We start from the raw sequence: 21576 nt of genomic DNA on the forward strand, positions 1-21576 counted from the left end.
TATTATTATTATTATTGTTATTATTATTATTGTTATTTCTGCCAATTGGCTAAATGATTAATTTCTCAGCTCAAGGTTCTTTACCATCTGGAATCACACAAAATGAGACTTACTAAAATCATGTAGAAATAATAAAACTTTTTGTGTGCACTGTGTATTTACTGAAATAATGTAGTTCATTTTATCAGGTTTTTAACTGGTATGTCATTCTAGGTGAAGAATCCTTACTTCCCTTCCCTATTTCCATAGCATAGCTCCAGAAGGTATAGATTAACCAGGCTTACACCCTGAGAGGATGCCAAAAATAACCGATTTTCAGGCTTAACGTCCTCTTTCAGACAGATATAGAAGTGTCTGTCACTGGGGTGGGGAACGTTTGACGGATCACTTGAAGCAGATTCTTGAAAACCTCCTTCACGTTGGGACACGGCTATAAGGCCCGAGCTGCTGGAATTCTTGAGATCTCCTTCCCCTTTCACCCTCCTCTTTTCCCGGCCTTTCTAATGCCTGTCTCTTGGTGAGGTTAAGACACTTAAACATCTGACGGGTGTCAGTGATGGGTCTCTGACAGTTGACTGACAGCCCACGTCCTCTCACCAAACCCCAAATCCCTTCCTGAGAGTCGTCTTTGATCTGCTAGTTATGACGTGATCTCCGTCCAGACAGGGGCTGTTCTGCCTCTCAGCGCAGTTAACCCCGGTGACCCCCTTTTTAAGCGATGCACAGCTGGCTTTGTGTCGACGGCATCCTCCCATGACATCATGGCTCCATTCATATTTCCCAAACTCTGTGAAAGAAGTCGCTGAAAGTGATGTGTTATTATCAGCAGCAGCAGCCGCCGCATTCCTGGTTAAAATGAAGCTGAATGCACCATCAGAATCAGAGCGTGGATAGAGTGTTTACATTTGGCAGACATTAGTCGTCACTTTGCTTTTGGAAACAAAACAAATCTTAAATAATGATTAGCGCACTTACCTGCACACTCCTGGGACATCTGCTGGTCAGATGTAGAAATCCCCTGACTAACATCTGTCAAGCTTTTAAAAACTTCTTTGATCTGAGTTTCAAAGATTACAAAAAAGTTTAGTCTTATATTTGCTACTGTTTTGAAAAACAGCCAGACAGTCTTGGGACGTGTCCTGATACTTCTCTTATACATTCTATGCCATTGTCTTCTCGTTTCAGGTCAAACATGGACACTCTAAGCTGGTGTGGTGTTCTATGGTTGGAAAGGTCTTCTACTACTATCGTAATCAGGAAGACAAGGTTGACAAAACTCCCTTCTCCTAACATGTCTCCGCCTGCTTTTGTTAGTGATTATTGCAAATACATGCTCCTTAGCGGTTGTCTTCTGTACAGACTAGGGCTGAACGATTTGGGGAAAAAATCTAAAATGATTTTTTAAAGCTACATATTGCACTTTCTACGATCATGTTAAATAAAGTAACAAATAAATGAAACATCCACTGAAAATAGGACATTTCTTTAAAGTGCTCATATTATGCTTTTTGGCTTTCCCCCTTTCCTTTATTGTGTTATATATCTTTTTTGTGCATGTTATAGGTTTACAAAGTGAAATAGCCCAAAGTCCACCCCAAAGGGACTTACCATCTCCAACAGAAAACACTGTTCACAAACTGCTCCAAACAGCTCTATTGTAGTCCAGCCTTTACTTCAGAGACAAACGTGCGTCACTTTGTACCACATGTTATAATGCTCGCCTAGCTGCTAGCATGGCACGCCCTCATGCTCTGCAACAGACTAGCTAGCAGTATTTACTGTGCATGTGCGACTCCCAACAAAGATAGAACAGAAGTGAGATGTCTCACTCTGTAGCTAAAACAGAGAGCTCAACACACAGGGTGAAAAGAGGAGCTGCAGCAATGTGCAGTACAACAAATATATGGTGTTTTCTGAAAATTAAACCACATAAACCTATTCTGGTACAACCTCTAAATACAATTATGAATCTGAAAATGAGCATAATATGAGCACTTTAAACAATCTGTGAAATGTAACATTGTTCCAGCATTTACCTTAAAATATAATAATAAAAAGAGGAATAAAAAAATGTTAAATCAAATGTTACACCAAACATTCAACTAAATAATTCACATTTGATAAATCGCGGTCTTCACTAATCGCATTCTTTCAAATCGCGATTTTGATTTTGAAAACGATTAATCGTTCAGCCCTAGTACAGACTAATAGGTTTTTGACAAGTACAGGATTATACAACTGTTGCTTAGACAAGAAAAGAAGGTGTAATGATGTCAGTTTGTTTCTTTAATTGAACACACTTAGATCTGTTTGTCTAATACTAGTTACCACCATCTTTTGTTTTGATTCCTTGTTTACTGATTTACTCCTTCTGTCTCAGTTGCCTCTGGGTCAGCTGCAGATGCGGGAGGCCTCGGTACAGGAAGTGGATCGCTCCTGTGATTCGGATGAGGACTATGAGGCAGGCAGTCGAGGTTTCCTCTCCTCCCACTGCACCTTAGTGGTCCAACCAAGAGACCAGAGTCCTACATACCTGCTCATCGGCACCAAGCAGGAGAAGGTACTGGCAATTTACCCATAGGACGAGACTCAAACAACATTTAGTCCATTTATTTCTCTTTGCACATGAATGCTTTTTTTTGTACACAGGATACATGGCTGTATCACTTGACCGTGGCAGCTGGCAGCTGTGCAAGCTTCAAAGTGGGCACAGAGTACGAGCAGCTCATTGGTAAACTCCTTGATGCAGAGGGAGACCCAGGTGAGAAGATCCCTGGTCTACAGCAAAGAAGTGTCATTAGTGACTGCAGTGTTGTCGGTGTAACCGGTTTATTAGAAGAGGTTAAAAATACATTTGACTTCAAATATACTTTGTGCACTTCTCCTAAACTGTTTCCAGTGTTGAGCATTACGAAGAAGAGAGATGTTTTTAATTGAATATGCTACTTTGCGCTCCCATGTAAATTAGAAGCAACTAGTTACATTTCAAGGTTACAAATCTTTGTCCAAAAAATCCAGGGCAACACAATAAAGCAGCAATGTAGCCAGCCTTTTAGAAATACTGAGTTCATGAGTACAAATTCCCACAATGCAACCAACACCCCTCTAAGTTAGTCAGTTAACTCCTCAACTCTACTTTCTGTACACTTTATTTCCCAACATGAAGTTCTAAACGTTGTTTTAAAGTCTTCACTTAACTGCCAGGAATAAAGTTTTAGTGAAGAAATGAGTCCTTTTATATAGCTTTGTATCGAGCCTTAACGGAACACGGCGACTTATTGGGACTTTGTCTTATTCACCGTATCCCCCAGAGTTAGATAAGTCCATACATACCCTTCTCATCTCCGTGCGTGTCGTAACTCTGTCTGACGGCCCCAGCGCTAGCTAAGCCTAGCACAGATCCTGGAGGTAACCGGTTCCATCTAGCCTACTGCTCCCAATAAGTGACAAAATAACGCCAACATTTTCCTATTTACATGTTGTGATTTGTATAGTCACAGCGTGTACAAATAACAAGGTCAATATGCTTTTACTATCTAGTAATTGTTGACTCTATTACTCCAACTCTGAGTGAACTCCAGGCGAACTCTGTGCTCCTCACCACAGGGCTTTTCAGGTCCTGCTAGCAAATCACTCCGCCCAAGTAGCAGAAGTAGCAGTGCTTCGCCTTTCTGAGAATATAGTTCCTAGTTTGTATACGGTTAGAAGATGGCTGTGTCTCATGTGACCTTGTTATTTGTACACGCTGTGACTATACAAATCACAACATGTAAATAGGAAAATGTTGACGTTATTTTGTCACTTATTGGGAGCAGTAGGTTAGATGGAACCGGTTACCTCCAGGATCTGTGCTAGGCTTAGCTAGCGCTGGGGCCGTCAGACAGAGTTACGACACGCACGGAGATGAGAAGGGTATGTATGGACTTATCTAACTCTGGGGGATACGGTGAATAAGACAAAGTCCCAATAAGTTGGCGTGTTCCTTTAATATATTCGGCCCAAATGTACCTGCTGCATTGAGAAGAAGTATTGAAAGTATTTTTGATCTCATTTGAATCCGAAAACCTTTTAAACGTTATACTGTATTTCATTGAGGAACAACTTTTTTATTTAACCCTGATGCATTTAGCAGTCTGATACATGTTTTGTTAAATGAGAAATAAAAGGATCAAAAGGTATTGTGTATGCACCGATATCAATCAATACCCAACCATAGTTTTTTAAGTTATTGTGTTGGCCTAAAAGTAGTCAAGTTTAAGTATAAAAACCCACAAATTCACACAAACAATACTTTATAACATGACCTCAGTGTCACACACAAACATTTCAAAAAGTAATTCATAACTGTTGTTACAAAGTACAAGAACTAAAGCATTTGATCAGATTTTTACCACTGCATATTCTTTGTTGACAACACTGGAGATATGTTTGTAACACTCACAGTATATGCATAGTCGACTAAAAGGGCTTAAAGATGCAAAGTCTCTCTATAAGTGGATACAAATTTACTCAGTAGCATGCTACATGTTATTTTGATCCGCAATGTCTGACAGCCCTAATCCACACAGCAGACTGTGTTTACGACAGAATCTTTGTCAGCTGTTGAGTCATTACAGCTTTGAAACTCAATCTTGTTTCTCTGTGCGTACATGTGTTTGCGTGTGTGTGTGTGTGTGTGTGTGTGTGTGTGTGTGTGTGTGTGTGTGTGCGCGTGCACACGTGCTTCCCCTTTTTTTTTCCCAGAATCTGCCTTGTGGAAGAGCGAGGCCTTGAGCTTCTGTAAGGAGGGTCTGCGCTCGCCTCTCACCACTCTGCCCTCTGAAGCTCTGCAGACAGAAGCTCTCAAGCTTTTCAAGGTATGTCCCTCCACCTCTCACCCCTCTCTCTGCCTCTCTTGTTCTATTCCACTTCCTATCCTCCTCTTCCTTTCATCCCTTTCTCCGTATCCCGCTTGCCTTTCCTTTCATCCCTTTCTCCGTATCCCGCTTGCCTTTTCTGCCCGGCTCTCACTGCGACGGTCTGTTCAAGGCATCATCCATCCTACTCCACTCCCTTTAACCCCCACATTATCCCCTCCTACTCCTGGATTCGCTCCGTGGCCCTCTTCCTTTCTTCCCTCCTGTCTCTAAACCAGATCAAAGGCTCAAGGATGAGGGCCCCAGCTCATTAAAAGTGTGGAAGAGAGAAAATGGCCTTGATTATCTGCTCTGATTGAGGCTAACCGTTCTTCTGGTTTACAGCCAGTGTGAAAGGTGTCCCTTTAAAGACGAGACATGGGAGGTCAGGGCATTCAGAGTGGCAGCAATGGATATGGGAGCCACAGGATGGGGGAGGAGAAATGGGATCATAGTAGAACAGGGGACCTTGGAGGAAGATGGCAGATCCCTTTCCTCTCTTTTCAACTCCTTAGCCCTCAGTGCGCCCACCCAGAAGCCCCCTCTCTGCTCCACTACAGTCGCTACACTATGGGACTGAAAGATGAATGGATCGGCTCTCTCTTTGACCAGCCAGCCTCGAAAGAACAGTCCCAAACACACACAAAGAAACAGAATGAATGGAAGTGACACACTTTTCAAGCCCACGCTCTACTTCATGCCTTTGAAGTATTAATGAATCTGACTGATGAACACTGTTAAATTGGTTCTTTTGTCTTCAACTGTCCCAGCGGACGGGGTTACTTAAAAAAAAAAAAAAAAGACATACACATTTACTGAACTCATGCCATGTATTTAGGTTGTTTTGTTTTTTTAAATTTCCTCTGACCTGAATATTATTACCACCTGAAGTTCTATTACTTTTCCTCTTTTATGATGCATGTAAATGTGTAGTATCTGGTGTGTGTTTGTCTCCACCTGCTGGTAATGCAGTGGACTCAAGTGTCAGATTTTAAAATATTAAGAAGTTTTTCCCTCTGCAGTCCTGTCAGCTCTTCATCAACGTGCTGGTTGAGTCTCCGTCTGTTGACTACCACACCTCGTTGGCCCAGAATGCTTTGCAAGTGTGCCTGACCCACCCGGAGCTGCAGAATGAAGTGTACTGTCAGCTTATCAAGCAGACCAACCACCGGACACCACACAACTACTCGCTCACACAGGTCAGCCTGGTGCACGCTGAAGAGAAAACAGATGCACGTGAAGCGCAAAGTGATCAAACAGAAAGCCGAAAAAGTGGATATATGTGTTTTATCTTCACTTTTAATTATTTTAAACTTACATGACAGAAAACCAGGATGGTTAACACTGAATGTGAAGCAGGGTGGTGCTGCATTCATGGAAAAAAGTAAAAAAAATGTATGCATAAAAAAGCTCCTGTAAATTCTTTTTTTACCACCTCTTCCTGCAGTGCTGGCAGCTGTTGTCTCTGTGTGTGGCTCTGTTCCTTCCTCAACAACATTTCCTTTGGTACCTGAGACAGTACCTGCAACGCAATGCTGACCCAAGGTAAGGTGCCTAAAGCCTGCAGCTGACCCATGACTCCTTAAAGTATGGCCTCCTAAGTAACTAAAACCAATTCTTTTTTTTTAGATACATTTTTTATTGTGTTTTTTATGTTTAGAACATACAGAACATACAAATACAACTGAACAAGAACAACAATCCTCTCCCACAAACAAATAAACAAAAACAGAAATCACACCTTGCCTAGTCACTCTCCTCTAATTCCATTAGGACTGATCCTACAGTCACATTAGCTACAAAAGAGAGCGACATGCACTCACTTGTGGGCGCTCCTGGGCGTGCCTAGCCTACTCCTGGTTGCTTGGCAACAGTAAACAGAAATTCTCCGGCGCTACCTTCAACCACGTTTTACAAGTCACTTCAGAGGTATTGTCAAGTCACAAGAACGATGTTTTTTGGATTTAAAAGTATTTATTTCTCGATAAAAGTAACAAAATATGAGATAAAATGCATGCCTGTTTATGTCATAAACGTTTATGACTTGTTTATAATGTTTATGACACGTTCATGGTAGTGTCATGTCACTCTTATGTAGATACCTTCAAGTAAAGTGTAACTGGCAAAATATGTGTCAAACCATTCTGAAATAAGTATTGTGGTGCTGCAGAGACGTTCCAAGCCTACAAATCTGTCCAACAGACTAAATCCTTGCAAAAATCACACTATAATCATTTTGATGAATATTTTCAATGAAAATGAGAATGATAAAAAAATTATCATTCCCTCCATGATCATCATGAATGATATCGCAATATCAGTCAAAATAATCGCAATTAGATATTTTCCTTATATCATGCAGCCCTAATCTCTATCCCTTGTTCACCCACACAGGAGTGAGGTGGGGAAGTATGCAGTGTACTGCCAGAGGTCTGTGGAGCGAACACTGCAGAATGGAGAGCGGGAGGCCAAACCTTCACGTATGGAGATCGTCTCCATCCTGCTGAGAAACCCCTACCACCATTCACTGCCATTCAGCATCCCAGTCCACTTCATGAACAACACCTACCAGGTAACAAAAAAGTACATCACACTGTCACTGTCTTGACTGTCCTGTACCTGTAGCAGCAGATTTTCCTTAAGGAGGAGCAGTTTTCATGTATTTTGGTCCAGTTCTACACATTCCAATGTGCGCTGCGTATAAGGAAGGAAAGTAACAACATCACTTCAAACATGCAGAGTAAAGGGAGACGAGTTGATGTTGCCACCTACAGGCAAATAAAGTAACAGCTGTTTCAAAATCTAATGTCAGATGCAGGGCGAGAGTGTCCCAACACAGAGGCTTCTGACAAAACCATTTGAACCTGGCTAAGCTTTTGCCACAATTCAATGTAACATCATCTTCGCCAATGCAGTACGTGCAAGCAGACATTCGTGGAAGATTACTTTTTAACGTGAATGCTGTATTTCTAGTGTTTCTCTTGAGATCGTCCCAACAGACAATAAAATCACTCCCATCGTAATAACTTTCCAGAGTTGTAAAATCCTGTCTCATGTGTTTTGGCGCGAATAGGCCTTCAACCTCACGGATCTATTACTCAAACTGGACTTCCTGGATCATATTTTATCATCTCACTGGTATCTGCAACAACACAACTCTTTCTTTTTTTCTAATGCAGGGCTGTTTTTTGTCTTAACTCCCTCTTACAGCTGCAGTAAACAGTTCATCTGCAGTTCTAATCCGCTGCTGCTGTTACTTTCCTTGCTAATAGGTGGCGCAGTTTGGACTGGAAATGCAGGTTGATATCGGCTGGGACTGGTTTCCGGTCATCACTGAGATGTGCCCTTTGTTTTCTTATGTAGGTGGTGGGTTTCGACGGCTCCACAACAGTGGAAGAGTTCCTCAGTACGCTGAACCAGAGGATCGGCGTGAGGAAGCCTCAGCTGTCTGGGTTTGCCCTCTTCACTGATGATCCATCTGGCAAAGACCTGGAGCACTGCCTGCAGCCGTCGGCCAAGGTAAGAGTGTGGGTCGCTGAACAGAAGGATATGTAAGAGACCCTCTACACACAGGCTTTTGTAGTGCATTTAAGTGTTACTTAATATTTTTGGAGGATCAGCAGTGGCTAGTTAAAGACTATTTTGACAAATTAAGGCTGTCCAAACTTTTTTGTGACTTTTTGGTTTTTAAATGTAGTCACGTGCCAGCATACCAAAGCCTTTACTCTGTAATTTAATTCCGCTCAATCATGATAAAATTGTTTTTTTTCCACTCAGTTTTCATTCTGTTACTGAAACTGCTCCATTATGTTTAACCAGCCTGCCAAAGACAGTGAATAGACTAGATTTATAACTCTGTCTGGCTCGTACAGTATACAGTACATTTGAAGGATGTCTTTCTCTGTAGCTATAGTCTCGCTTTGCCAGACCTTCCTCCACAGCGCGGCAGAGGACGGTCTGGCTAGTCCACACAGCATTCTGGGATGTGAGAAAAAGGTGCTCTGGTTTATTGCCATGTCTTCAAACCAATTACAATCGTCATGGGCGGCGCTAAACACCGGCAGCAGGCTCGGTGTCGCTGCAAAATAGCCTCGGGAAGGACAAGTCGTGCAACAGAAGACTCAGATTGGACAGATAGTCTAGCTAGCTATCTGGATTTACCCTGCAGAGATCTGAGAAGCAGTTAACCATAGTCCTCATAAATCCACCGGAGTTTAAAATAAAAAGAAAGCGGAAGGCACCGGACATCCGGCTGTAAAGAGTGAAATCCGGCGGAATTTCCAGCGTCAACGAAGCAATCGTCATGTCATGGATATAGACTACTGTAGCTATAGCTGCTGCTACCTGCTGACAGAACCAGAAATAAGGTAAAAGCTTCCATATGTCTGACTAGAGACTGACTTGTATCCCTTTTTTGCCAGATCTGTGATGTCATTTCCAAGTGGGAGCAGGCCCTAAAAGAGCTGCATCCTGGGAAAAATGAGGGGACACGGATTGTGCGTCTAACATACAAAAGCAGGTAGGATTTCTATTGTCACACTGGGCTTTGTAAAAAACGCACATTACCTCAGCATCTTTTATTATGTGGTCACACAAATTTGTCTAAAGAAAAGGCCTTTTAAAACAAAACAGAGCACACAATAAAAGACAGTGATGTGATATGTGTTCTGCCTTCATACGTTTCTAAGGAACTTTAGGTGTCAGGGTTAGATTTCCTGCATCTTGGAAATGAAGTGAAGTGTGCATAATTCCAACCTCTACCAGAGAAACAAGTTTCATGAAAACTCTTTCTTCATGTGTGCATGCACAGGTTGTGTATCAGATCTCAGGTGAAAGGAGAGACGGAGCGAGAGCGCCTCCTGCTGGCGTACCAGGTCAATGATGAAGTTCAGCAAGGCCACTTCCCTGTGAACAAAGAGCTGGCTCTGGAGGTGGCTGCCCTCATGGCACAGGTCTGTAAAGATTATGTCAGCTTATAGGAGTAAAAAGACTTGTATTTTAATGTATGAAAACACTGTACTGTCAGTAAGAATTTCTGTGTTTTAAAGCTATCTTTCTCTTTGTAACTCTCTCTCTACTTTCATCCAAGGGGGTAAGCTTCTCTCCACAACGCGTACCTCCTATGGCGCCATTTTGATGCTAACAAGCACTCGTTATCATAACCACGCGACTTACTGTTGCATAGTAGAGGAATTACCGTATAGTACAGGAGAGGCTTGCAGGCAGTTTCGACTTACATTAGCTGTTTAAGTTTAATTGCTAATGTTAACTAGCATTTTAGTTAGCAATAATTAGCCTCTGCCTATGTTATCTCCTTACATATACCTACGCTCTCCGTCTCTGTAAGATTCTGAATGATTGAGATTTCTCTTGGCACAGCTACCAGAAGACTTCCAACTTTCAGACAGGTTGCTCACGTCACATCTACGTCAAGCTCAGTTTGAGGCTGCGCAGTAACGCTCAGCCATCACCGGAAGTGCTTCTAATATCCTTCACTGGTCTCCGTCCAGAGCAATGGGATCTGTTGGTCCATTTATTTAACTGTCTATGCTTTCTTCTTTCTTCTTCCAGGTTGAACATGGTGACTTAGAGAGACCAGCTGCTTCCTCTCCTACCGGCTCTCCTCAGCCTAAATCTCAGCTGATTCTCCTGCAGGCTTTAGAGCGCTTCTACCCCAAACGCTACAAACAGGACTGCAACTCAGAGCAGATCAGGTTAAACAAACACTGCTGTCATACAAATAAATACTCCACGTTTGCTTTTATCTAGAACCTGATAACCTAATGTCCTCATACATGTTTAATGTATTATGCAATATCCTCTTGCAACAAAAACACAAACACTGGCATTTTGTCATAAGTTGATCAGACACAAATACTACATGTTGTTGTTCTCTTTTGCTACAACTTTAACCAATGGTCCTTTTCTCCTTTCAGAGATCTTACTGAGCGTCTGGCCACTAAGTGGTCTATGCTACGTGGGTGCAGTGCACCCGAGTGTGTGAGAATATACCTAACTGTGGCTCGCAAATGGCCCCTGTTTGGAGCCAAACTCTTTAGTGCCAAGGTAAGAAAAAAAAGTCCACTTCTCTCTTTGTTTTGTGTTTAATGTTACACTCTGTATAGTCACGCATTGCCAGACCTATCTCCACAGCGGTGTGGAGTAAGGTCTGGCTGGTTGTTTGCCTTTCTTTAAACCAATCACAATAGTCTTGGGCGGCCCTAAGCTCCAGTCGCAAAGGCAATGGATCTGTAAAATGGTCTCGGGTAGGAACTTGTTTTGGTGGAACATTTGAACCCCGCTAAAGTAAACTCCACAATATTAAATGAAGTTAACTGTTCACACGATACAGTAATGTGAGCTATTTAAATTAGATGGATACATGGTTAAACGTAATTTGCTCTTACCAGTGCATCGCCGTGTGTATTTTGTCCATAGCAAATCCCTGCCAATCGGTCCCAAAACGTCCCAGTTAGAGATTAAACACCGTAAACATATTCTTTGTAAATCTTTACAATCATTCGCTGAAATTTTCTTCAAAACTTGCCATTCTCAGCATGTAGCTTGCTAGCTCGGAGGTTGTTGTTAATGTTTACCAAAGTGACCAGAGATTAAAATGGCAACACAAAGAAAGCGGAAGGTGAGGGACATCCGGCAAAACTTCTGGCGATGCTGGAACTATCCGGTAAACGAACCGTCGTCGATCCAGACTATACTCTGTATAACTTAATGTAGGCTCTCTGTTATATTCATCATATTCATGCCCTAACATCAACATCATGAAGCTTCCAAGCATAGGTTGGACCAGTTTGAGACCAGGAAGAAGAGCCAGAGAGGAAGCTGTAATGTTTACTAGGATGGATTACCTGTAACATGACCTCTTTTTGTTTCCCCTGTCCACAGCCGGTCCCCCCCTCTCCTGTTGAGCAGAGCCAGGTGTGGCTGGCAGTCAATGAAGATGGATTGTGTGTGCTGGACTATACAATGGTGAGATTCAAACAAATACCTCCGTCAACAGTATCTCTTGTTACATAAAACGTGGAAGAAGAGAATAACATTTTAGAAATTTACATTTACTTCAGTTTATAGCTCAAAAAGTGAGATTCCTCTTTACAACTGCAGTGCTCAGCTAGAGGGGCAACAACTGCAGAGCCTTGTCGACCCACTGGTCTGGAATGGTTTTTATTCTGTGGTGTTTCAAATACCAGAAATCCACAGGAAAATAAAAGGCCAGCCTCTGATTTAACATTCTTGACCCTGACAGACACCGTTCCAACATGTAAACGATGTTAGCTTGAGCTCTGTAATTTTCAGCAGCCCATGTAGATCCATTTCATTCTCGGTCTGGCTGGCAGCATTGCTCATGCCCTTTCATGAAAGTAGGGAGAGAAAAAACAAAGTGAAAATCACTAGAAGTCGCTGGAAATTATGTCACGCTTCTTCACACTCAATTTGCTCTTAAAAAAAAAGCAGAAACCAAAACAATTTCCCAAAAGAATTCCACGCTCTATTTTGGGATCAGCAATAAAATATGAACATGCTCCCCTGTTTATATCCGTTTCACTGCACATTTCACACTGGCAATGCTTTCATCTTCAGCACACGTTGGTCACATACTCCTACCAGTCTGTGATTACCTTCGGTGGTTGTCGTGACGATTTCATGGTAGTCACGAGCCAGCAGAGGGAGCCTGGAGTCGCGAAGAAGAGCGCAGAGAAGCTGGTCTTTGTGATGGCTAAACCAAAGGTAAGTGTCATGAGTATGTCTGCAAACATGCTCAGTCTGACTGATTGACAAGTTTCCACTTTGCCTCTACATGTAAGGTTGTCACTTCACATTTTGTTAGATGATCTAAAGCAGCATTCCCAACTAGGGATATGTGTAGGGGGTACGTGGAAATATCGCAATTTGACTAGAAAATAAATATCCCATGTTGAGTCAACTGTAACCTAAACAGGACATATTGCAATCGAGAGTGTGTGAAAATTAGTTTGCAATCAAGCAGAGAAGTCTGAACAGTTAGATATAAGTAACGGGTAAAGAATTAAAATAGTTAGATAAAAGTAACAGATAAAGAGTTGAAATAATAAGCTAAAAGTAACGAATAAAGAGTTGAAATAATAAGGTAAAAGTAATGAATAAAGAGTTTAAATAAATAACTAAAAGTAACAGATAAAGAGTTGAAATAGTTGGCTAAAAGTAACAGATAAAGGGTTGAAATAGTTAGCTAAATAGTTAGCTAAAAGTAACAGAGTTGAAATAGTTAGCTAAAAGTAACAAAGAGTTGAAATAGTTAGCTAAAAGTAACAGATGAAGGGTTGAAATAGTTAGCTAAAAGTAACAGATAAAGGGTTGAAATAGTTAGCTAAATAGTTAGCTAAAAGTAACAGAGTTGAAATAGTTAGCTAAAAGTAACAGATAAAGGGTTGAAATAGTTAGCTAAATAGTTAGCTAAAAGTAACAGAGTTGAAATAGTTAGCTAAAAGTAACAGATGAAGGGTTGAAATAGTTAGCTAAAAGTAACAGATAAAGAGTTGAAATAATAAGCTAAAAGTAACAAATAAAGAGTTGAAATAATAAGGTAAAAGTAATGAATAAAGAGTTTAAATAAATAACTAAAAGTAACAGATAAAGAGTTGAAATAGTTGGCTAAAAGTAACAGATAAAGGGTTGAAATAGTTAGCTAAATAGTTAGCTAAAAGTAACAGAGTTGAAATAGTTAGCTAAAAGTAACAAAGAGTTGAAATAGTTAGCTAAAAGTAACAGATGAAGGGTTGAAATAGTTAGCTAAAAGTAACAGATAAAGGGTTGAAATAGTTAGCTAAATAGTTAGCTAAAAGTAACAGAGTTGAAATAGTTAGCTAAAAGTAACAGATAAAGGGTTGAAATAGTTAGCTAAATAGTTAGCTAAAAGTAACAGAGTTGAAATAGTTAGCTAAAAGTAACAGATGAAGGGTTGAAATAGTTAGCTAAAAGTAACAGATAAAGAGTTGAAATAGTTAGCTAAAAGTAACAGATAAAGAGTTGAAATAGTTAGCTAAAAGTAACAGATATAGAGTTGAAATAGTTAGCTAAAAGTAACAGATATAGAGTTGAAATAGTTAGCTAAAAGTAACAGATAAAGAGTTGAAATAGTTAGCTAAAAGTAACAGATGAAGGGTTGAAATAGTTAGCTAAAAGTAACAGATGAAGGGTTGAAATAGAAAAGAAACGGATAAAGAGTTGAAACCATTACTCTCCCACTAGTAGTATGAATCCAAACTTGACCAAACCAACCTAAACATCGACAGTTCAATTGTATGAAAACTTATTGTAACAATATCCACTTATAGTGAATAGTGTCAAATACCATCCAGTTTAAAATGGACATGCCAAGTTGAGTTCATCTGACAGGGCTGTGGGGGAACAAGGTCCGTAACCACCATCCGCAGCTGAGGCGTAAAGGAAATGTGGGGCGATGGACTGAATGTTGAAGGTGTTGAAGTGGTGTAAAGGAGCCCTGAAGATGAGGGAGGGAATAGTGAGCCCAGGCTTATTCATATTCACCTGTTTCTACATGCCCTCACCACCGAGAGCTGATGGAGAAAACATCTCTTATTTTATGTGCAGAATCTCAATAGAGCTTTTAACATCGAGTCATGTTACAGCTGTGGGTGAAACTAATGAGTAACTCCATTCTTGATAGCAGATCAGTTGGGTGTCTCAGGTTTTTCACGTCTTCTGTGAGAAACGCTGGGCCTCCTGCTCCCCAGAATCAAATGAAACACCATAACACTGTTAAAGCCATTATTTGTCCCGCTCTGATCGGACCTGTTTTTGCTCTTGTCCCAGATACTGGAGCTGACTTTGCTCATGGCCAGCTACATTAACCACTGGAACCCCAGCCTCCCGCCTGCCTCACACCAGCCTGTCGGCCACTGGGACGTAGACAGCAAGCACTTCCCTGCGATGAACTACACCACCAAGGGCCCCACACTACTGTGAATTATGTAAGCAACATGACTGTTTAACTACAGGGAGGCTTGATGACATCAGTGACCTTTAGTCCGCATTCATATGGAGTGTGTTGGGTTGCATGTCTGGGTTTTACAATTTTACAGAACAAAATCTTTTTTTCTTATGAAGATTTAGATTTAGAAATGTCAGGTCAATCAGTCTTGTTAGACTATTTATTTCTACAACAAAAGAGTGTTTCAACTCTGCTAATTTAGAATTTAGGTTCAAATTCCTTGTTGGAATTATTTTTGAAATACAGAAGTGGTCTGAGGACACATTTCCACCTGCAGCTGGCCGTTGTTCACATGTTTGCCTTTATTGATGTTTTTGAGTCTTTCAGACCTCAGACCCTCTTCTGTCAGAAGCTGTTGCCTTCTGAGCGCTGGTTTGACTGGAATACCGTGTGTATGTCACTATGTGTTAACCATGAATGATCGCTCGTACTCCACAATGAACAACAGTTTAAATTTGTTCATGAGGTACTGTGCAATTAGAAAGGGACTGATATGGCATGTGATACTTTTTTAGCATCTTAATTTGATATAATCCATATCTAATATTACTGTAATGCTGCAATGAACAATTATTTGAATTATAGATCAGTCTGATTATTATGTTCTCAATTAATTGATGCTTGGTCCATAAAATGTCAGAAAATAGAAACAACTGCCAAGTTGACATATTGTTCTTGTGACCAGCAGCTTTAAAAAAGAGAGAGCAAATATTAGAATTTAAGCTTCTGGAACCACTGAATTGTGTTTAAAAAATGACGATAAATGATGAATCGATAATCGAAATAGTTGCAAATTAATTTTCTGTCGGTCAACTAATCAATTAATCAATTAAATGTTTCAGCTCTACCCTAATACAATTAGATTTTTTCTTAAAAAATAGGGTGTAAGACTGTTTTCCTCATAAAGAAATTAATGTTTAAGGAGCCTTTTGTAATCCTTTTCAATTGTTTTTAACAAGATTTTTAGCTCACTTATCTAGCATAAAGCAGGCCACATAAAAGTGAATCTAGTGATCTGCTATTGATTTAATGTTACTGAGGTACACAATAACACGACGGGATATAAAAAGTGTATAACAGTGACATACTGTATGTATGATGCATCTGTGAAAGTTTAGCAGTGCAACATGTGTACTAATAACATGCATTATAAGATATATAGCATATTCATAATCAGGTCACTCAGTGTTTTAATAATCAACAAACAAAAGGGAGGACAAATTAAAAAATAAACAATAAGAGCTACCAAAATATTTTAATGACTTGAACTGTTTTGGATCAAACCACTGCCTTGCTCGTGTCCATATTAGTTATTTATTTTATATTTCCAAATTTTTTTTGGCTTTTGCTTAAAACACAACTGTCTCATTTATTTAGGAAAACGTACAGTTTCCTTTTATGTAGCAGAGTAATTTAAGAGCAGAGTATGTTTGGTTAGTCTTTCTGTACTAGAATGTGTCACAAATGTTTGAAAGATGTTGTCTTTATGTTTGTGTGTGTGATAAGAAAATAAACGGTACAATCCTGTGTTCCTGTGGGTTTCCTTATATCTTAATTTAATCTATTTTATTCCTTACAGTGGTGAAAGTAACTAAGTATATACGTTTTTACACACAAAACACACACAGCAAAATATCAAAACCGTTTCATTGCCGCTTCGAAGAGTTATATTTGAATTCAATATTTTTATGTATTTTTCCACTAAGGATACACGCAGCAATATAACAAAATTATTAATATTATTTTTTGTTTTAATGTAATTAGCTACAGTATGTTGTTGCGTCCTTGTTTATCCTCACTATTAGGAAAGGTCCGTCAACAAAATAGTCAAATTCAAAAAGTTATAATAAAAGTATTTAATTAACCAGAACTGGATGACAAAAAATGAAAGTACAAGTACATAATAGTATATTATGTCCATTGTTGTGTATGAAGAGGAAAAACTTGAGTAACTAATTTTGGAAGTTTATATTTAAGTTTGCACAGAATCATTAATACTGCATTATGACCATGTTTACTTTTAATACTTTAAGTACATTATGCTGATAATATCTCTCAACTTCTATTTAAATATACATTTTGAATGCAGGACTTTACCTTGTAATGGAGTGCAATTGTGGTGTGGTTTTACTACTTTTACTTAAGTAAAGGATCAGAATACTTCTTCCACCACTAATACCACAAGTATTTATTTAGCAGGGATAGTTCTTATCCCTTAAACCAGATGATTTTGCTGTTACGTCTCTTCATTTTCGTGGGTTAGCATGCTTCTCTGTGATTACAAAAAGTGTGAACATCTTAAAATAACGCCTGTTCTTGAACGCCTCAGTCATTTTTCTTATGCTGGAGCAAACACTTTCTTTGGCATTTCTTTGCAAAACCGGTTTGGCCAGTTAAGTATAATCTATTTAGGAAACACAAGGTTCATGCAATAGTTAACAAAATTCCTATTTTAGTCAAAGCTCCTATTGGAAAAGAAGAACACTGTTTCTATGTTACTAAAAGTCTTCTCTCATCACATCCATAAACTATACTTAACCTGTGTGCTGGTTGTACACAGCCTGCCCAGTCTACGGTACATGTTTTACTGGAGTCGAGGTCATTTGGGTGGAAGCTGCTCTGCTTTTTCTTATCCGAGGGGGTCAAAGAGGTAATGGCATTTTCCTGCCAAATATATGCTGTAAATTCCACATTTTTATAGCTTGTCTGATGCTCTTGTTGTTCCATAGCTGCTCTTATACTAAATGAAATGCTCGTTATAGGGCTCACTGCTGAATTTCTGCGTGTTTTCATTGCTCATCAAAAAAGAAAATAACTCCTCTAGTTTTTCCATGGTGCACTATGGCTCAGGTCACATGTTCTATAAGAGTTTAAATCAAATTTAATTTAAAGTAAAAGATTCCAGTGTTGTTGGATAGATGGGAATTCTGCTAGCCTTACTGTAAACCCTTAATAGTATTTCACTGATTCTCTGGCTGACTGTATCATTATGTATGGTATATGAATTATGAAAGAGGCATCATTTGAAAAACAATATTTATCCAGAATATAGAGGGATGTGTGTGCCTAGTTTAAAGCTTATTATAAATCATAAAAAGCCTTGTGTTCTTTCTTATAAGCAAATATTTCACAAGCGTCTTTCATTTATGAGACGCATATGGTAATACTTTTTTTTTTTTTAATGTTATTTTTGGGCTTTTTTCTGCCTTTTTATTAGAAAGTGCAGATATACAGAAAAGGGGGAGAGAGAGACATGCAGCAAAGGCCCGCAGGCCGCCCCATGGTTACAATACTTTATTTCAGGGCTTCGATTATATCGATCAATCTGCTTATTATTTTCTATTGATTGATAAATGGCAACTATATTATAAATATATATTATAAATGACAACTATATTATATATATATATATATATATATATATATATATATATATATATAGTTGCCATTTAAAAATATGATAAAATGTAGTGGAGTCAAAAGTACAATATTTCCCTCTGAAATGTTGTAATTGTTATCTGTTTAGGATCATTGTCTTTCAGTATTTGATAGATTACATGTTGATACTACTTGTGGCTTTGCATTATTTAGCCATAGGTTACATTCTTTTCTTAAAGGCAAGCTAAATTGGGAACCAATCTTCTGGGTAGTAAACACCTAAAAATGTGTCTTGTTTGCATTTTACACTATTTTCTATTGACATTTTATAGACTAAACAATTTACTGATTCGTCGAAACATTTATCAATAATGAAAATGACAATAATCCTTAATTGAGACCTGCAAACTATACAGTTCACATTACAGACTAATCTTTTGAGCTTGATTTTGGGTGGTGTCATTTCGAAAGACTTTTAGTTTAATTTGATGAATCACTAATCAGGGATTCAGCATCAGTTAGATAGCCTACTATAGGTCTGGCAATGAGACTATAGACACTGTCAAATCTAAACTATAAATGGACATTTATGAAAATAAAATGACCTTTGTGCTCATTATGTGATTGTTTGCCTTATATTGATCACTAGAGAGGGGTCAGAGTTTATCTTTTTTTATTTTATTTATTTTATTCAAACCATTTTATTTCTATGACTCAAACACTTCATGGCTGTGAGGCGATAGGAAGGTAAATCTGAACCAGCAGTTTTTTTTAGTGCTGGTAATTGATTCCATATTAGCCTAGCCTAGCCTGAGAGCACTCAAGAGTATATCACTCTCCGGCGTGGGCTGCAGCTTCTGAAGCAGAGCAACTTCCCTGAAGCCTGCCGGACAACACACAACCGAGACGCATCCTGACACGGCGAGAAAGACAGGTAGGTTGGGTGTTCACCGGCGCTGAAGCAAATTTACAGAGCCTTATGACGGGCTATATAAACTCACGCTGTAAACTAACGTTACAAGTAAAGATAACGTTAACTTGTTACGGGTTTTGTTTGTTTTTGGTAGGAACCTTTAACAATGACAACAAAAAAGCCGCAGAGCATGCTCCGGGAAGCTTCTCATCAGATTATAGCCGGTGGATCCGCAGGTAAATCAAAATTTATTTTTCATTTCTGCCATTACAAACGAGTCGACTGATTCAGATTACGCAACCGTTTACCAGTCTTGCACGCTGCTAAATGTATGTAGCATAGCAACGGTGATCCCCATTAAACAAATGCAGTGACGTCCGCCTCGTTTACCTTCCCACGAGAACCATTGACATATATAAAAGACGAAAACGGTACAAAGTGTGTTTCTGGTTTTAATCGCACATGCGTAGATTAACCAGATTATTTCTGGTTTTCGGAGCGTCTAGTTCAAAGATTAAACATGTGTCACCAAGATAGTTCACACACTGTGAATAACCCATGGGAAGAGCCCATAGACTGAATAAAAAAACTAGGAAGTGCCACAAGGGGGCAGAAAATCGCATCGTTTGCGCATGCGTACAATCATCCAGTGATTTGGAGGTTTTTTTAAACTTTATTTTTTATGAGTGATGGAATGAGTGAAGCAGCCTACATTTTTCTCAAGTATGATATTGTAGACCACTTAAGTACAAATTCGAGGTATTTTACTTTATTTCCATTTTATGCAACTTTATACTGCTACTCCACTACATCCCAGAGACAAATATTGTACTGTTTTACTCAACTACATTTGTCTGACAGCTTTAGTTGCTTTTCAGATTACAAATTCCATCCCCTTCCTGTCCAGTGAAAACCATGTAGGCAATCTCCAGAGTTTGATTTTGTGATTAACTGAAGGATGAAGTGTTCATTTCTGGGCTGAGAAAATTGTCCTACTTCTTAAGCCAAATACACTATGTTATAACCTTCTTCGATCAGCTGAAAAAAAAACATCGTCACAAAGCTGAAAACAGAGCTGTTTTTCTGACACCACGAAAAGTTGACTTTTTAGAGATACATGATTCTCACAGGACAGCGACGCTACAAACATATCTTATAGAATATGATGCATTGATGTACATTAAACTACCCAACAGTATATGAAGGAGTTAAAAGTAAGCGCAACATTAAACATCTGCTGCAGGAAAATGCAGCATGCACTTAATGCTGCAGCAATATTAATCCAGAAACATTAGAAGCCTAAACACTGACACTGACTGACTGATATGATATAAACCATTTAAAATGAAAGATGACGCAGAAGCTGCCACTTGTGGACTAGTGGCAAGATGTATAATAAGACTTTGATGAGACCCACTAGTGACATGTATAAAATTGGTCAGAAGAAAAGATACTATTGTTGTAATTCAGATTTGGTCACCCGTGGCAGCACTGAGCACACCGCTGCTGAGCAGCACCCCGGTTAATAAATGAGGAAGAAATCCCGCCGCCATATTTGATGGTTTGTCTGGAATTTGACGAATTTGAATGTCGCCCACCCCCAACCATGTTCTGTTGCCGGATAATCGTGTTTTGTAACCGTGCACCTGCTTGACATCGTTTTTTTTCCTCCTCGTAAGTCGCCAAAATGTTGCCTTCGACCTGGTGAGTTCAATATTCTTCCCCTAACGTTTTCTGTTAACGGCTTAGTGACTGAAATGTCGAAAGAGAACATGCTAAATTAACATAGCTTAACAGTTAGCTAATGAGAACAACATTTTTCACCTGTGTTGGTTTTGAGATTCCCACTGATTTTTAGTTCTATATCTGGCAGGATATTGGACTTTTGAAGCATTTTTACGATAAAAACTACTGCTGTTGAACCAACTGTGTGCATAATTTTAGTGTTTTTTGTTGTATGGGCTTGATAACCATCATCATGAAACCTGTAACGTTAACTAAAACTATGTAGACGTTCGTCTTACTCGGTCTTACTATAGTTGTTGTTTTTTATACAGGGACCATACTGTGGACTAGCCTTCCACTAAGCATCAGGCAGCCACAATCCAGAGTTTTTAAAGGTCAGGTCCGGGCTCATCTCTAGGGTAAGATGACCAATCAAAATATGACAGGCAGGTCCTGGGTGTTTTATTGTGTTTGCGTTTTTGTTACTATACGGTTTAATAACTGAACTGTTTTAGTGCTTATATTGCCTCTAATTTAGTGCTCCTAGTGGTCTTGCGAATGCTTTTTAGCACATAAAGATTGGTTAGAAAAAGAAGATTCTAGGACTAGGTTTTTGAAGTTCATTTCTTTGTATCTTGGTTTTTTTGTTTTGTTTG

At 39.3% G+C, this 21576-nt stretch overlaps 2 protein-coding genes across 6 annotated transcripts in view; both read left to right on the top strand.

Moving 5' to 3' along the window:
- Positions 1 to 16431, top strand: part of plekhh1 (pleckstrin homology domain containing, family H (with MyTH4 domain) member 1) — a 40140-nt gene extending 23709 nt beyond the window's left edge. For both annotated transcript variants that reach the window (XM_035994551.1, XM_035994552.1), the window contains exons 16-30: positions 1186 to 1266; positions 2381 to 2560; positions 2650 to 2761; positions 4744 to 4856; positions 5918 to 6094; positions 6343 to 6440; positions 7290 to 7467; positions 8259 to 8414; positions 9317 to 9414; positions 9706 to 9847; positions 10467 to 10609; positions 10832 to 10961; positions 11799 to 11882; positions 12495 to 12641; positions 14727 to 16431. In XM_035994551.1, the coding sequence (XP_035850444.1) occupies positions 1186 to 1266; positions 2381 to 2560; positions 2650 to 2761; positions 4744 to 4856; positions 5918 to 6094; positions 6343 to 6440; positions 7290 to 7467; positions 8259 to 8414; positions 9317 to 9414; positions 9706 to 9847; positions 10467 to 10609; positions 10832 to 10961; positions 11799 to 11882; positions 12495 to 12641; positions 14727 to 14879 (1992 nt within the window). In that variant the 3' untranslated portion in view covers positions 14880 to 16431. The remainder of the gene's footprint in view (positions 1 to 1185; positions 1267 to 2380; positions 2561 to 2649; positions 2762 to 4743; positions 4857 to 5917; positions 6095 to 6342; positions 6441 to 7289; positions 7468 to 8258; positions 8415 to 9316; positions 9415 to 9705; positions 9848 to 10466; positions 10610 to 10831; positions 10962 to 11798; positions 11883 to 12494; positions 12642 to 14726) is intronic.
- Positions 16432 to 17352: 921 nt separating this feature from the next.
- slc25a21 (solute carrier family 25 member 21) overlaps positions 17353 to 21576 on the top strand; it is a 104113-nt gene continuing 99889 nt past the window's right edge. The window contains exons 1-2 of one of the 4 annotated variants that reach the window (XM_035994554.1): positions 17353 to 17554; positions 19350 to 19431. In XM_035994554.1, coding sequence (XP_035850447.1) covers positions 19362 to 19431 — 70 coding nt within the window. In that variant the 5' untranslated portion in view covers positions 17353 to 17554; positions 19350 to 19361. Of the gene's footprint in view, positions 17555 to 19021; positions 19217 to 19349; positions 19432 to 20745; positions 20900 to 21252; positions 21340 to 21576 lie in introns of those variants that run through there. The other 3 variants (XM_035994553.1, XM_035994555.1, XM_035994556.1) reach the window with 3 other exon arrangements.

This window comes from Sander lucioperca, chromosome 18, assembly GCF_008315115.2.
Source record: "Sander lucioperca isolate FBNREF2018 chromosome 18, SLUC_FBN_1.2, whole genome shotgun sequence".
Lineage (NCBI taxonomy): Eukaryota > Metazoa > Chordata > Actinopteri > Perciformes > Percidae > Sander > Sander lucioperca.